General features: G+C 41.0%; 2 protein-coding genes across 5 annotated transcripts in view; one reads left to right on the plus strand and one right to left on the minus strand.

The window, feature by feature from the left end:
- Positions 1-18,443, minus strand: part of pak5 (p21 protein (Cdc42/Rac)-activated kinase 5) — a 140,120-nt gene that overhangs the window by 113,696 nt on the left and 7,981 nt on the right. For 2 of the 4 annotated variants that reach the window (XM_052095642.1, XM_052095644.1), the window contains exon 1: positions 9,218-9,782. The exons of 1 other annotated variant lie outside the window; for it this stretch is intronic. The gene's annotated coding sequence lies outside the window, so the exon portion shown is untranslated. Of the gene's footprint in view, positions 1-9,217; positions 9,783-18,443 lie in introns of those variants that run through there. One more of the 4 variants, XM_052095645.1, reaches the window with a different exon arrangement.
- The window catches only part of LOC127621887 (galectin-3), a 42,824-nt gene continuing 30,215 nt past the window's right edge, over positions 5,835-18,443 (plus strand). Inside the window, exon 1 of the mRNA XM_052095677.1 lies at positions 5,835-5,863. Within this exon, the coding sequence (XP_051951637.1) occupies positions 5,850-5,863 (14 nt within the window). The 5' untranslated portion in view covers positions 5,835-5,849. The remainder of the gene's footprint in view (positions 5,864-18,443) is intronic.

Genomic DNA, 18,443 nt, shown 5'->3' on the forward strand with positions numbered 1-18,443 from the left:
TCTCTTTGCTAAGCGAGTATGCTGCCGAGACATCTCCCAAATGCCCTGCTGCAGGGGCTCTACAGCCGGAGCCAAAGTGTGTATGTTGCTCTCATTTCTACCTCCCTACCAAAGAGTATCTACCGACTTCTGTTTCTCACTGACCTCCACTAGTGTACGGATACGAGTCTCTAACTCATTAACCTTCTCCATCAGCCTGACTAATTCCTTACATTTATCACATGTAAATCTCTCACTACTGATGGAAGAAGCTATAGTAAACATGTGACATGCAATGCAGGAATAACATGAGCAGATACCATTATTTACCACAATTGTTTGTTGTTGTTGTTATGGTTGTTCTTGAGCGTCGAGGGTTGGAGATCGATGTGGTTCCTGATTAGCAGATGTTTGAGATTGATACAATAATCCATATAAAACACAGAGGAGAAAACGAATGCATGCAGCCAAGATGCGAGATGTAGACAAGCGGAAAAAAAAAAAAACAGAGAAATGGGAGCACGCGGTAAAATACACGCAGTTGAATGTGTAGAAAAGCGTAAAAAACGAAGCATGCGGTAAAAGGATAAAATTCCGAATTTATAAGAAAAAGCAATGCTAAGCAGGCTAGCAAGTTACAAACAGACTTGTGCAGCATGCCGGCAACTAGTTACTATTAAAGTAACTATTAGTACTTTATAAGTAACTACAGTAGCATTTCTTGCAGTACACTAGCAGTACGTTCTTCTGAAAGTTGTTTATAAAATGGCTTGATAATGTGTGGTCTTATGTGCATTACTCCAAATGTCAGGTCAGGAGTTATTTGGGGGTACTATGATGTCTTAATCCGGCCGTCTATATTACAGACACTTGAAAAATATGACGTCAGCTGAAAGAAAGTCGTTTTTTGAGGCGGAGTGAGTTCTAAGAAAAAAACTCTAATAATCAGCAATGTCTCAAACTGCACTTAAAGTCTGTGATCAAGAGTCAGAGATCTCAATATGACCTCAAATATTTATCTTTGAATCCTCCAAATAATCGAATCTGTTTCTCCACATATATAAAACCGCTGAGGGATATAAAGCTCCTCTGGTCTTTTGTCCATTCAAGCCTTTACATTGATCAGTCCACTCTCACATGTGTTTCTGTGTAATGTGTGCAGGGATTGGAGGGATTATGGGCAAGTGGACGGCGCATGATGAAACTTGTGACCTACATGAGGAGGGGCGTCTTCAAAATGGGATTACAAAGACCAGAGGAAGCTTATGGACTCCTGGGACACACAGTTCAGAGAGAGAAAGGATTGTACAGGGTAGTCCGATGGGAATAAAGGCTTTTAGTGAGATGTTAGAGAAAGTGAACGCACACATCATCTAAATGTCACTTTACACCACTTTTAGAGAGCAGAATACTACAGATGATGCAGACTGTAAAAGAGGAATTGTTGAATGCAGTAAGATTTTTGCATTCTCTCAATCAGTTCACTTGATTTGTTTAGTCAGATTGAATTTGTTTGTTCACTAAATGCAGAATACTTTTAGACAGTAAAGTCTAGTCGAGACAACTACAGATTTCTAGATATTCTATCACCATATCAGTCTTATATATGGTATTATATTTTTATCCTCCTGAGACACGAGTGTCACAGCTTTGTGCATTTTTTATTTCCCTTTTTGATTTGTAACAAGTAGCACCAAATAAACATGCCAAAAATATCATAATTTTTAGAGTGAATATTTTTCCTAAAAATGTATGTCCTCATATGTGGACAGTGAGACTACGCTGTGAAAATGTAAATAATACTATAGCTATAGAAAGTCCGATTTATTAATCTAATAGTTTATGATGTGTCCAGAAGTGATTATTCATGTTTATGAGACGTTACAGGCATTACATCATTAGCATAATTTATTCAGATTCAATGTCCAGCATCATCCAATCACTGTCAATCATGTTCAAATAAAATGATCCATTATAAATGTTGAATCTATGAACTGATGATCATTGAGTCTCCAAACATCATCTGCAGCTGAAACTGAACTTTTGATCAGATTTTAGCAGTGAACGCACTTAACTGCATAGAGAGCTATAGGATGCTCCCTTGCTCCCTATTTAGTGCATGACTTAACCTCCTCCAGTGTTCTGTCTGTCTGCACTGGTCTCAGAACAGTTATAGGAGAGCTATAGGATGCTCCCTTGCTCCCTATTTAGTGCATGACTTAACCTCCAGTGTGCTGTCTGTCTGCACTGGTCTCAGAACAGTTATAGGAGAGCTATAGGATGCTCCCTTGCTCCCTATTTAGTGCATGACTTAACCTCCAGTGTGCTGCCTGTCTGCACTGGTCTCAGAACAGTTATAGGAGAACTATAGGATGCTCCCTTGCTCCCTATTTAGTGCATGACTTAACCTCCAGTGTGCTGTCTGTCTGCACTGGTCTCAGAACAGTTATAGGAGAACTATAGGATGCTCCCTTGCTCCCTATTTAGTGCATGACTTAACCTCCTCCAGTGTTCTGTCTGTCTGCACTGGTCTCAGAACAGTTATAGGAGAGCTATAGGATGCTCCCTTGCTCCCTATTTAGTGCATGACTTAACCTCCAGTGTGCTGTCTGTCTGCACTGGTCTCAGAACAGTTATAGGAGAACTATAGGATGCTCCCTTGCTCCCTATTTAGTGCATGACTTAACCTCCTCCAGTGTTCTGTCTGTCTGCACTGGTCTCAGAACAGTTATAGGAGAGCTATAGGATGCTCCCTTGCTCCCTATTTAGTGCATGACTTAACCTCCAGTGTGCTGTCTGTCTGCACTGGTCTCAGAACAGTTATAGGAGAGCTATAGGATGCTCCCTTGTTCCCTATTTAGTGCATGACTTAACCTCCAGTGTGCTGCCTGTCTGCACTGGTCTCAGAACAGTTATAGGAGAACTATAGGATGCTCCCTTGCTCCCTATTTAGTGCATGACTTAACCTCCAGTGTGCTGTCTGTCTGCACTGGTCTCAGAACAGTTATAGGAGAGCTATAGGATGCTCCCTTGCTCCCTATTTAGTGCATGACTTAACCTCCAGTGTGCTGTCTGTCTGCACTGGTCTCAGAACAGTTATAGGAGAGCTATAGGATGCTCCCTTGTTCCCTATTTAGTGCATGACTTAACCTCCAGTGTGCTGTCTGTCTGCACTGGTCTCAGAACAGTTATAGAGAGCTATAGGATGCTCCCTTGTTCCCTATTTAGTGCATGACTTAACCTCCAGTGTGCTGTCTGTCTGCACTGGTCTCAGAACAGTTATAGAGAGCTATAGGATGCTCCCTTGCTCCCTATTTAGTGCACGACTTAACCTCCAGTGTGCTGTCTGTCTGCACTGGTCTCAGAACAGTTATAGAGAGCTATAGGATGCTCCCTTGTTCCCTATTTAGTGCACGACTTAACCTCCAGTGTGCTGTCTGTCTGCACTGGTCTCAGAACAGTTATAGGAGAGCTATAGGATGCTCCCTTGTTCCCTATTTAGTGCACGACTTAACCTCCAGTGTGCTGTCTGTCTACACTGCTGACAAAACGCTGATGGATTATTTATAGTTAATTAGTAATACATTTATTCTTACACTAAAAACTCTGAATTTAAATGCCCAATCCAGAAATAATAATAGTCACAATATGTAGAAGAACATGTGACATTTAATTTATATCCTTTCACTTTATGTCAATGTGGAAAAACTGCCATAAACGGACATGACAGTTGTGAAAATGGCACTTACCTATATGCTATATGATGATAAACCATTCAAAACACTTTCAAACCAGCAGACTTTGACTTCTGAGACACTCATTAATGCTGAATGATTGATTTAATTAAGATTGGAATCGTAATATGGCCTTGTGCGATTGCTTAACCTTAAAAGGCTGCGTTTCAGTCAGCGCTGTGTGAGCAAGCGGCGCCCTCTAGCGGTCTGGATCACATTAACTAATATACCACTATGATAAAGCATTTAAAAGGGGGTTTTGTTCCTTTTGGTTAAACTTCTGTATGTTTCCATGATGTGGTTGATATTTCTGTGGAATTGCCCAACATATGCATAGTATACATTTATAATGTTCTATTAAGTAAATGTAACTTCTGTTGTTGTATAAAATGTTTTAGAAGTAAAAAATAACCTTTTTCATATCAGTCATCATGTTTTCATATTTCGTTTTATCTTGTATTTATCTTTCACTTTGGCTCTCTTTAAAATGTTGTCCAGTCATGTGTTCAACAGATCCACTCCATGATCGTTCTGTTTGTCCTCACACCATCTGTCACCAACACACACTCTCAACTGTTTCCTGCTTACAGGACACGCCCCACGACTATTCTGGGCCCCCATTCACAAATGTCAGATCTCACACACACACACATGTTTGTCTACCTATCATTATGGGGACTTTCCATAGACATAATGGTTTTTATACTGTACAAACTTTATATTCTATCCCCTAAACCTAACCCTACCCCTAAACCTAACCCTCACAGAAAACTTTCTGCATTTTTACATTTTCAAAAAACATAATTTAGTATGATTTATAAGCTGTTTTCCTCATGGGGACCGACAAAATGTCCCCACAAGGTCAAACATTTCGGGTTTTACTATCCTTATGGGGACATTTGGTCCCCACAAAGTGATAAATACACGCTCACACACACACACACACACACTAACACACACACACTCACACACACACATACACACACACTCACACACACACACACACACACACACACATACTCACAGAGACACACACACACACACACACACTTACACACTCACACAAACACATAGACACACAAACAGACACACACACCCACACTCACTCACACACTCACACACAGACTGTGAACATTCAGGTAACGTTCAGGTAACGCTCAGGTTATTACACAATGTTAATGTTTACTGGGTCTGAGACGTCTCGTGTTGTCCTCATGTGTGTGTGCTGATTACAGGTCATCTGTATATTTAGACCGGTGAGTTTGAGACACATCAACAATCATGTGACCAAAGTCCAAAATTAACAGCCACATCTGCCACTAGCTGAATGTTTTAAATATCACACTGTACAACTCCCATGAAACTGTATTCTGCACTAATATATCAACCTGTTGTCATGACAACAGCACAAGATGGCAAAACCTTTAATCCAATAGAGAAAAATAAACAAAACAACTTTATTACAATTGTCCCCGAATTCAACCCCTAACTCAAACTGTTACCCGAACACAGAATAAAACATCCGTGTTTAGAGCGAGACGTGTGACGTGTGTTACAGGTTATGGACACGCATCATGTGGAATTAAACTCAATGTGTTCACAGATGTTTCCTTTCTTAAAATAAAGTGCTGGACAGAAGCCGTGATAACATCTGTATTGTATCGATTTGAAATTCTGTTTGCTGATTGGTTGGTCTTTATGGGAATAAAAGAGTGATGAGGAGGAGGGCGGGACTGGGGCGGGTTGTGAGTGTGCACGTCCGGCCCCTAATCGGGCTAATCAGCAGAGGAGCGGGATAAGGCCGAGCTGGAGAGAGTGAACACATGCAGCTGCCGTGTGTGTGTTTATGTTTGTGTCTATTTGTTATTCAAATATTACTTTGACTGTTCAGCCGGTTCCCCCCTCCTCCTTCCCCATTTTTAACCCGTTACATTGTGCAGAAACCCGTGAAGGTATGCACAGTTGTGGAGTCCTCGTCACTGCCGTCCCCTGGGGGATGAAGTCGTCACTGCCGGCCCCCAGAACGCAGAGGGGCGTACCATCCGCCAGGGGTCGAAGGACTCACTCCGGTCCGCCAGGGAGGAGCGGCTATCGTCCGCCGGAGGGTGGAGGAGTGGTCGAGGACCAGGCGACGGCATGTCGGTGAAACGGTGAGTTTGTGGTTTTCATCTATTTGTGTTCCTTGTGTTGTTTTTGTGGATGTATATATTGTGACAATCCAAATGCGATTGCAAATCACATATTATCGTTTGCATTTTCATTTACACTGATGTACAATGTCGGCCAAATTTCTAAATGAAAAAGCGAGGTCCATTTGCAACTGCATTTAACATGTCTTACGGGTCGTGAGCAATCCCCATAGCACGTGCATTTCTGATGCCTCACACTGACACCTGTCAATCAGTGTTGGGGGTGGAGTTTATACTGTGGGCGTGTTTTTAATTGGAAGTTTAACAGGAGAAACAATCAGTCATGAAAAGAAACTACAACGGACTACAGAACTAACAGGAAACAGGAACGGGGAACTAAACAAGGATTTCAAAATAAAAGTCTAGACAATAACAAGGAACACTTTTAATATAATTGTACTTTCTTTATTTGAACTATTAGAACAGTTTTATATTATTTGCACAATGCTCTTCTACGCTGCTATAATGTTGTAAATGTGTTACATGACACAAAATACTGCAACATTTGACAAGATGTGAAACACCTGATAAGTTAATCATTGATTAATAGTTGACTAAGATGAAATCTACAGATTATTATCAAACTAGTTACCCAAAATATTTCCACATAGTAATGAACTTAAAACTACAATTAAATATGATTAATTTCCCTAATCTAAAGCACTATTAAATGACAACTGGAGTATCCACTTCTCTCATTTAACAAGATTTAGATTAGTATCAAAGATCAAATATTTATATGATAAACATAAATTAACTTTGGCAAAACATTCAGCAATATTATGCACACAACACGTCAAATGCTGCGATTTAATTTAGACGGTTCAATTATTCCTGATGTTCAAGCTCTTATAATTGTTTCATTGTTCTTTTCCTCTTTAATTTCTGTAATACACTATATTTATATATATTTATATATATTTATGGTTCAATTCCTGAAATGGATGTTGGTGAAAACAAGACGTGCTTCACATCTTCAGATAACGCTGTTGTGTTTGAACTGATGCATATATTTCGGGTGTTTATTGGCCCATGCAAAAGAGAGAGAAACAAACTTTTCTTCTTCTGAAAATTAGTAGGTATACAAGTATGTCATTTTGTGATTTGAAGTAATTTGGGGAAATTTGCGAACAGAAAAAAAATGACCATACAGGCAAAAACTTACCATACCGACATAACTCGATGTTTCAACACTGAGCATGTGATCATAAATGAAATGACCCGTCAAACATCATAATCCCTCCATTTCTTTTTTCGACACTGTTTATAGAGTTCACACAAAGTGTTGGAATTTAGCTTTTAGAAATGTAAGTACTGGAATACCTGGAAAATCACTGAAAATTCTTGAGCTTAAAACCGAGCGTTTCCTCCGTGTAATGCGTGTCCATCAAAGATGAGGCGTATTTTCCTTTCTGTTCTTTACCGTCAGATAAAAGTCAAAAATAAATATGAATTTTAATCTCACGCTGTAACGGTTACCCTGTCTTGTTTCACTGTTCCCTCTTGTTTACCATTTTCGTCACTTTTTGCATTCCTTAGTTTTCACTTTTGTCCCTTATGTAACTCCATTGTCTCTTTGTTAGCGTTCGTGTTTTCCGTCATTGCTTTCACCTGTCCCTCGTTAACTTGCCACTTGCCTCTGTTTCTTCCCTCATTATCTTGTTTGGTGTTCTGTTTGTTCATTGGCCCCTTAGTTCTATGTTCATGTATATATATCCTGGTTTTTGGTTTAGTCCCTGTCTTTCGTTGATTGTATGTTAACGTGAATGTCATCGTTGTATGTTCGCTCGTGGTTACCCTGTTCCCTGTCTGTTCCATCCGAGGTTACCCTGCTGTCTGTCGTTTCAGGTTTACCCTGCCCACTGTGGATGTTCTCTGCCCAGTCACTCCTGCACCCCTCCTGTGTTAAATCCAGTATTTCTAGTTTGTGTTTTTCCCATCGTGGATCTTTTCATTTGTTCCTGAGTTTGTTTACTTTGTGTTATCACGAATAAACTGCGTTTGGATCCTGAACCCCTGTCTGCCTTCTCCTGCTTCCCGCAGTCATAACACACGCAGAATGGATGCGCTAAAGAAACCGAGAGATTCTCGTCTATGTCCACTGAAGCTGAACAATGTGAGCCGCTCACTGAACTCTTAAAGTGACAGTAACCTTTTTAGTGTTTCTTATATAAATGAATGTAAACTCAATATTATTACTTATAAATTATACACATTATTTCAAACAGTGATAGCTCATGTTATTAATACATATACAATTTCATGATATAATATGAATTCATATAATGTAGAATTTCTTTATTTTTACAAAGTTAAAATGTGCTTATAATAATGATGATTATAATCAAATGTTTTTATTGCTTGTTCTGCAACTGATCACTATTTTTCTCTTTTACTTGTCTTATAGAGAAATTATTATATATATATTATATATATATATAAGCATTTATTATTTAAACTTTGAGCATTTATTTTGTATATTAAATACATGTATTTTAATGAAAAATTATAATGAGCATTTTGCTCAAAATATTTCCAGAAAATAAACAATTTTATGTAATATTTTGTCATCCAAGAGTTAATATATAGAATCGCGCCTCATATCATATATCGAACCGAATGTGAGATAACCTTATCGACCGATCCCTAATGCTCATGTTTAATATTTCCTGCATAATTAATCAGCACATTAAATACATTTACAGACATTGTTTGTCCAGTGCGAATCAACGATAAACATTCAGATGTCCGCATGATAATTGCATTACAGACATATGTCTGAAAACTAATCCTGTCTTTAGGGCTTTAAACTAATTATTAGTCAGGACACTATGTTGGAAATATTGAGCCATTGTACATCATCACTTTCTCTTGTATACTGTATATAAGTTAAATAAAACATAAACATCAAGAATTATCATTTTTGTGTTTGGCCAAATTTCATCATAACACGAATACAGAACTTTTCTTCCCAAACAACCATATCATGGTACATTATCCACTGATTTAAATGTTGTTATACAATTTTTAAGATGCAACAGTCTCACACACACACACACACACACACACACTCTCTCTCTGATACACACACACACACACGCACACACTCTCAAACACACACACACACACACACACACACACACGCACACACTCTCAAACACACACACACACACACACACACACACACACACACACACACCTCACTATTAGTTCTGTTTTAAAACTCAAAATTCACAATTTGACAGTTAATTAAATCACTTTCATCTTAATCAGTTAAATACTGTTTGAACATGTATTAATTAAGTTCACACCTACCTTCAAAGTGAGGCTGTTTATTATGTATTAAACTCTGATCTGATGCACATGACACATGATGAAACCTCAAACATCCTGAAGACACCTGCAGAACATTTCATGGGAAGTCCATCTGTTTATTATAAATCAATCTCATTCACTGATCAGCATTTATTCAATTCTTGTCCAAGTCCAAAAGTAGCTGATATCAGATTCATTGTTCTTCTTTATGCTCACAGATCACCACATATTCCCACAAACTCCCATCAAGTGTTTTTAGCAGCAGGACGAGTTTCTGTGTGATAGTCTGAATGCAAAACCAGCTGACGCAGTAGACCGTCTGACGGACCGCACCACAAACACAATCACCCCACCACCGGAAATACACCCGTAACACTTCCTCAACCGGACCAGATCAACACAACTCCAGCAGCCCATCTTACCCCACACCATTGAGAGAGAGACATAGACAGACAGAGAGGGAGAGAGACAGCTGCTACGGTCAGTTAACACAGAGCTTGTGTTTTCAAGACCACATGGTGTCAGTCACTGACACACACACACACACACACACACACACACACACACACATCAACACACACACACACACCAACAGACACACACACACACACACACGCACACATCAACACACACACACATACACACACACATCAACACACACACACTCAAGCTGCAGGGGACATTCATGAAGAAGAGGACGTGTCCATTTCGGTCTCGTGTGAATCATGATACGAGTCTTGAACGGTCTGTTTCCTTCAAACAGCACATGGAGTCTCTTCTGTCAGACAACAACAAACAAACTCAACAAACAACTCATGCAGGAACACACAGAGACATCAACTTATGATGCACAGAAATGATGTTCATTTGTAAAACTATGCGCTTCAGGAGTTTGAGCAGTTGACATGACGACACAATCGTTCTGTTTGTAAAGACATGTTTACAGTAACACACTTGTAAGTTGCTGTCCTGGCCTGATAGTGTGAAACAGTGCGAGTAACGTATGTTTGCATGTGATTCCAGATTTAGACAGGAGTAAATTACCCCAGTAATTAAGAAGTTCATCCACTGAGGAAAGTAGTACCACCACAAAAGAACAAATAACAGTTTTATTAAGAATGCATGTGTGGAAATTCATGGATGGCAAAGGAGGAAGTTGGGACCGTCTTGACACCACCGTAGACATTTATTCAACTTTTCAGCCAAAACAGTCACTGCACACACAAACACACAAACACATCCCTCCCCCCGCCTGCTGCGGTCTCTTCTCTTTAAATACTCGCACCGCCCCTCACTGGAACACACAGGTGAACTCATTAACCACTTATATTCCCGGCCTCGCTCGGCCCCGCCCTGCTCGCCACAGCACGTGTCATTTATCAAAAATACAAGCTTTATATTTCTGCTTTAAAACCGCCCAGAACATTCTCACAGTAAATCAGAAATGGTAGGTTGACTTCTCTTCAGGTAAAATCGGTGTGTGCTTACGGATATTTGGTGTTGTTGGGCGTATAGATGAAGTTACTCATTACAAACAGACGCGCTGCTCCGCCACTTCAGGAATCTTTTGGCCACACCGAAAAGAGCGGCGTTCAATGGGAGCTTCACATAAATGAGATGAAAATGCCCCAAAGATTCTGTTTGTGGGGTTAAAATGCCCCATTCCATACAGATTATTGGAGAATCTGGAGGATGTAAATCAGGATATTTCAGGGATCAGCATCATTATCGCATCTGCTCGACCAAATTGATCCGCAGCTGCTGTTGGTGGATTTAAACTTTTCCCAAAGATAGGGTTCAAACTGTGATCACAAACGGCTGTTTTGAATTTCCAAAGTGCAAAATATGAACTAATAATGAACTTTAGTTCATGAAAGGTCAAATGGGAAGAACGGGACCCTGTCTCCATCTTCATAGCACAGAGACCTTTTACACGGCAGCGCCATCTTTGATTTTTGACATACAGTCTCTTCAGCGGGTTGTACAGTTGTTTAAAGATCGTTCTGCTGATGAGGCATTGAAAAAATTACTTACCAAGCAATTTTAGCAACTAAACTCAACTAAATGAAACTTCCGAATCGCGCTCGTCATTGATGCTGATGATGATGATGAAGATGATGAACATCTAACCTTCACCATCATTCTTGTGATGTAAAAGAATGAGACAAAGATAAATCATGTCAGAACTTTTTCCACCTTTAATGTGACCTTTAATGTGAACAGAATCTGTCAGATTGCGAGGACATCTCCTGTGCACAGCCCTCTTCAGATCACCCCACAGATGTTCAATTGGATTCAGGTCTGGGCTCTGGCTGGGCCATTACAAAACGTTAATCTTCTTCTAGTGAAGCCATGCTTTTGAAGATTTGGATGTGTGCTTTGGGTCGTTGTCGTGCTGAAAGGTGAACTTACTCTTCATTTTCAGCATTCTAACGGACGCCTGAAGGTTTTGTGCCAAAATTGCCTGGTATTTGGTTCATAATTCCCTCCACCCTGACTAAAGGCCCAGTTCCAGCTGAAGAAAAACAGCCCCAAAGCATGATGCTGCCGCCACCATCCTTCACTGTGGGTATGGTGTTCTTTGGGTGAGGTGCAGTGTTGTTTTTGCGACAAACATACCTTTTGGAATTATGGCCAAAAAGTTCAACCTTGGTTTCATCAGACCATAACATATTTTCCCACGTGCTTTTGGGAGACTTGATGTTTGTTTTTGCAGACTTCAGCCGGGCTTGGATGTTTTTCTTTGTAAGAAAAGGCTTCCGTCTTGCCACCCTACCCCATAGCCCATTCATATGAAGAACACGGGAGATTGTGGTCACATGTAGCACACAGCCAGTACTTGCCAGAAATTCCTGCAGTTCTTTTATTGTTGCTGTAGGCCTCTTGGAAGCCTCCCTGACCAGTTTTCTTCTCGTCTTTTCATCAATTTTGGAGGGACGTCCAGTTCTTGGTAATGTCTCTGTTGTGCCATATTTTCTCCACTTGATGATGACTGTCTTCACTGTGTTCATGGTATATCTAATGCTTTAGAAGTTCTTTTGTACCCTTCTCCTGACTGATATCTTTCAACAATGAGATCCCTCTGATGCTTTGGAAGACATTTGCTCTGAGATGCAACTAAGAAAGTGTCATGAAAATCATACTAGAACAGCTGAACTTTATTTGTGATTAATCAGAGTCACTTTAAATGATGGCAGTGTGACTTCTATTTAACATGAGTTTGAATGTGATTGGTTAATTCTGAACACAGCCACAGTTATAAGAGGGTGTGCACACTTATGCAACCAGGTTATTGTAAGGTTTTTCATTTTCCCCCCATGAAGATTTCAGTTTGTTTTTCAATTGAATTGTTCACATTATAGGTCACATTTAAAGTGGAAAAAGTTCTGACATGATTTATCTTTGTCTCATACTTTTACATCACAAGAACTGCCATATTAACAGGGGTGTGTAGAATTTTATATCCACTGTATAATGCATGTGTGCATTCATGTGGCAGCACTGCCCTACTTTACACAGATAAACATGTATGTGCCATATACCAAGAGTCCTGCCCGACTGACCCACAGAGAAACACTCAGTCCAGACCGGAGTTGGGCAGCTGGCAGAGTCGTTGAATAAGGCCCGTAGGACAAGACTAAGGATTGATTTTAGTTAATCGTAAATGGGATTATGTAAAGACTGCATTCAGGCTATGATTTTATTACAACTATCCACCAGAAGAGGTCGCTTGTTCTTGGCAGACCTGCTGATCAATGTAGAATTCTAGAATACAACATCTTACATTTATGCATTTGGCAGATGCTTTTATCCAAAGCGACTTACAGTGCACTTATTACAGGGACAATCCCCCACGGAGCAACCTGGAGTTAAGTGCCTTACTCAAGGACACAATGGTGGTGACTGTGGGGATCGAACCAGCAACCTTCTGAGTACCAATGTATTATACAGTGCACTTATTACAGGGACAATCCCCCCGGAGTAACCTGGAGTTAAGTGCCTTACTCAAGGACACAATGGTGGTGACTGTGGGGGTCAAACCAGCAACCTTCTGATTACCAGTTCTGTACTTTAGCCCACTACGCCACCACCACTCCAACAAGCGTAAGAACAATCTTATGTTTGTTCATCATTTATAAGGTAAATTGAGCAAAATTTTACCTCAGCTTGTCAGCGAGTGCGCACTAACGTTAATGTATGCAGGGGAAACTCCTGTTTTTGCCTGGATACGAAATCTGTCATTAAAGATTTCAATTTGATCAAAGAGACGTACGGTTTGAGAGATCCGTACACCAGAGCTGCTCTCCTCACAGATTTTAAGGGTAAAATGCATCATGAGAATCACCAAAGACATCAATTTCTGTTTTGCTCAACCTTGCGTAAAACGAAGACGTTTTCAGAGGAAGAAAATGTAAAGTTTCTCTATTTCACTATTGAGATGCCTCTGATTGATGAAAGTCTTGCGAATAGTGAGAATGTTTTCTGCGTGTGTTACAGGGCTGGTGGGGTGCCATAATGTTTTGTATTAATGCACTGTAATGTTATGTTCTTGTATCCAGTATTGTTATTGATGACAATATTTGGATTTTAACCAGTACCCATAAGGTGTTTTATGAGGTGGGGTTGAAAATGTTGACAATACGATCCTCAGTAAATATGCAAGTTATACAAAATAATTATATTTTTATAAATATTATGAAATAAATAACTTAATACATTTAACCTCCCTCCATGATTTCAGGAGGTTGAGATGGTAAACTTGACGTGCTCCACTTAACCTCTTAATCGAGATCTCCAACTCGCCGTATGACCTCAATGAGCCCTTGCCACTTGCAATTAATTTAGAGCTTGAGGTGGGCAGTAATACAAGCACTTTTATCTCCCAGTGCGAATTCCCATAGTCGAGTGCCCCTGTCATACAGCCGGCATTGACGTTCCTGAGCTTGGTCCCCAAAATCAGCCTAATGGTAATGCGGGAATTAACCGTGGCCTCCACTCTATTTTTTCTCGCCCTGAATAGTATCTCAATGGTAACCACCTGATATGTGTGAATATTCCAGTGTACACACCTCACCTTCAACTGGTTATTTGCGCCCAATGCTCCATCTTGTACCAAGCGTTACTGGATGGAGGTTTGGGAACAGCCAGAATCCATGAAAGCTCGATTTGTATCCCCCTGTGTACTCACCAGTATCCGGTACGCCCCAGCTCCTCTGCCAGAACCCATTTCCGGCAGGCATCCCGGAGCTGCTGCGAAGGTGAACAGGCGGCCGTGTTTGCCCAGTTTCAGGGTGCAGAAGTGCTGTAGGATCTGTTCGGGGGTCCGGCCAACCTGCTGCAGAATGGCTCTCTTTAAATCATTATAAACAAGGAGATTGGCTATGGCGAGCTGTTGGGCTGCAAGCTGCGCTTCCCTGGAGAGTAATGGTAAGAGTCGGGCCCCCCACTGGTCAGGCAGCCATTACCACACCTCGGCTGTCTTCTCGAAGAGGTCGAGATATGCTTCAGGATTGGCCGCTGGCCCCATTTTGATGGTTTGCCGAGTTGGGCTCCGGGGCCGCAGCAGAAACCCCCTCATGTCTGATCAGGCACCCGAATGTTGGTCCTCCACTTGAGTTGAAAACACTGCTCCTGCCGCAGCTCGACCAGTGCCTGATGCTGGTTCTGCTGGAGGCCGGTGAGGGTCTTGATCGCATCGCCCAGTGGTGAGGACTCCATGGCGACGGTTTTCCTCGAATCCTGGGTTTCGGCAGCAGTGTGACACCATGTCAGGGTTTGGGAGTGGAAATGAGGAGGCGGGGAGCAGTGACATGCTTCAGGTCAGGCTTTATTATCTTTTCTCTTTTGTGTACACTGTAGGTATTATTTGTTGCTTTTCCTTCAGTCAATAATACACTTTCATCATAAACAAAAATTTCTTCAGAGCATTCATCAGATCATAAACACTCAGTAGATCACACGCCAATGCTGTATTGAGGCCTCTCCCCGCTATCATTGTAACAAGAAACAGCTGTTAGACGTCATGCTGATGAGCCACACCACTCCCTCTCTGCCGCAAATAGACACACGGCCACGCCCCCAACACCACATTGATGTACTGTAAAGCTTATTTACATCCGACTGCCCATATTTACATTTCAACACTTATTGAATTCAGCAACTTGTCTTGCCCTGATGAAAATGACAGTGTTGTATTTTACTCTATTTTAACCTTCTTGAAGTAAACTCTTGACATGAACTGCAGACTTTGTTGATTTGACAATAAAGAACTACTGAATGTTCAGTAGTGACATGAGCGCAGTGTTGTGATCTACATTGGCTGCAGCATTTCAGAATGCATCTACAGCACGTCATGAGATGAGGGGAGTTCAACACACACACCTTCATAATGCCTCTGATCAACACCGATAAGACTGGGATTACAGCTTCTCTGTGCCAGTGTGAACACACACATACACATAAGATCGGTTATCTTTGTTTCTAACATGAGTATACGGCTCGTCTACTTCCTGTTTCTCTCATCCGTCTCTTCTATTTCCTATTTCTCTCATCCGGCTCTTCTATTTCCTGCTTCTCTCATCCGGCTCTTCTACTTCCTGTTTCTCTCATCCGGCTCTTCTACTTCCCGTTTCTCTCATCCGGCTCTTCTACTTCCCGTTTCTCTCATCCGGCTCTTCTACTTCCTGTTTCTCTCATCCAGCTCTTCTACTTCCTGTTTCTCTCATCCGGCTCTTCTACTTCCTGTTTCTCTCATCCGGCTCTTCTACTTCCCGTTTCTCTCATCCGGCTCTTCTACTTCCTGTTTCTCTCATCCGGCTCTTCTCTTTCCTGTTTCTCTCATCTGGGTCTTCTACTTCCTGTTTCTCTCATCCAGCTCTTCTCTTTCCTGTTTCTCTCATCCGGCTCTTCTATGTCCTGTTTCTCTCATCCAGCTCTTCTATTTCCTGTTTCTCTCATCCGGCTCTTCTACTTCCTGTTTCTCTCATCCGGCTCTTCTCTTTCCTGTTTCTCTCATCTGGCTCTTCTACGTCCTGTTTCTCTCATCCGGCTCTTCTCTTTCCTGTTTCTCTCATCCGGCTCTTCTACTTCCTGTTTCTCTCATCCGGCTCTTCTACTTCCTGTTTCTCTCATCCGGCTCTTCTACTTCCTGTTTCTCTCATCCGGCTCTTCTATTTCCTATTTCTCTCATCCGGCTCTTCTATTTCCTGCTTCTCTCATCCGGCTCTTCTATTTCCTATTTCTCTCATCCGGCTCTTCTATTTCCTGCTTCTCTCATCTGGCTCTTCTATTTCCCGCTTCTCTCATCCGGCTCTTCTACTTCCCGTTTCTCTCATCCGGCTCTTCTACTTCCCGTTTCTCTCATCCGGCTCTTCTACTTCCCGTTTCTCTCATCCGTCTCTTCTACTTCCCGTTTCTCTCATCCGGCTCTTCTCTTTCCTGTTTCTCTCATCCGGCTCTTCTACTTCCTGTTTCTCTCATCCGGCTCTTCTCTTTCCTGTTTCTCTCATCCGGCTCTTCTACTTCCTGTTTCTCTCATCCGGCTCTTCTACTTCCTGTTTCTCTCATCCGGCTCTTCTATTTCCTGTTTCTCTCATCCGGCTCTTCTACTTCCTGTTTCTCTCATCCGGCTCTTCTCTTTCCTGTTTCTCTCATCTGGCTCTTCTCTTTCCTGTTTCTGTCATCCGGCTCTTCCACCTCCTGTTTCTCTCATCCGGCTCTTCTACTTCCTGTTTCTCTCATCCGGCTCTTCTACTTCCTGTTTCTCTCATCCGGCTCTTCTACTTCCTGTTTCTCTCATCCTTATATTAAAAACATCTCTGATTTCTCTTTCTCTCTTCTCTCATCAAATTCTCTTATTTCTTGTCTGTATCTCTGTGATTGTAATCACACTATGTATCTCTTCTTCTTCTTTTCACTGAGCACGCAGCTATTTTTACCACAGTATAATTGCATACAACCCATCTGCTGTGGGTAACTCGCCTGGAGTGCAGCACGTCAAGAATCGTTTTGCTCATGGTGTTTGGCCTACATACTGCAGGCATGCACATACTCATGAAAACACACAGACACACTCCCCTTAATCACATACAGATACACACTCATGCTGTTATGCACATTCTCATGTGGTTAAATCAGGACACACACACACACACAGATCGTCATTAATCACATCTGGTTCCTCTGCAAACTGACATTTCGACTAGACTGAACTCAGAACAGCAGATGAAACCAAAGATGTAACCCACATCATAACATGATTTCAACAGTACAGTATGGTGGAGATGACATCATCGTTTGGGGCTTTACTGCCTCAGAATCTGGAGCGCTTTTATCATCAACAGAACTGAATTCCCAAGTTTATCAGACCTCGTGCAGAAGAATGTAAAGGGCATCCGTGCACCAACTGAAGCCTCGCAGAAGATCAACAACACAAGCGCAGGAGTAACTCGACAACAGAAGAACACACACACAGAGTTTCAAGAACAGTCTACCAGAGAAACATGGAATAATTGAAAATGAATGTACATCTGAGTTGCATTACTACCTCTGGTGCACATTTATTTTCAATTATTCAATAGTCGGTCATCAATTATTCCTGACATCTTTTTTATATTTATAAAATTAATTTGCAAGATCAAAAGCAACAAAGATCAATTCAAATATCACATGTTTATTAGATGTTTTGACTAGATTATAGATTAACACCAGCATCAAGCTACAAAAATAATCTTTTAAATGCTGCTGGTTATAATTCAAAACAAGACATAAACATGCAAAAGTAGGAGTGCAATATGATCACTATGTGGTGCATTAATGTATGTTTGTTGAGTTTATTATATCGTGCTGTAAGTTTTAAGAAGGTGTAAAAGTGACAGAAGTGCAGTTTATCTCCAGCATTAATCACAGATGGTTTAATTACTCTAAGAGAAAGAAAAGGTGCATTAAATCGTGTTAATGTATTTAAAATGGGCTGTTTTTTATTTTTATTGCCATTCGGTTTTCCAAAAGAACAAACTGTAAAGTAACATGCCACAGCAAATAGTGCCCAACACTGCAGCATCGCTCTATAAACTCTATTAGGCCAATAACATCACTATAAACTCCTTCCTGTTAGCTGCTCTCAATGTGTTTTATGTGTATGAATTCAGTTTCACACAGAACTATCAAACCCATCATCTGATTCAAGCACACTCTGTCCATAAACACTTTATATGTGATTCACTTC

Source organism: Xyrauchen texanus, chromosome 28, assembly GCF_025860055.1.
Source record: "Xyrauchen texanus isolate HMW12.3.18 chromosome 28, RBS_HiC_50CHRs, whole genome shotgun sequence".
NCBI classification, from domain to species: domain Eukaryota; kingdom Metazoa; phylum Chordata; class Actinopteri; order Cypriniformes; family Catostomidae; genus Xyrauchen; species Xyrauchen texanus.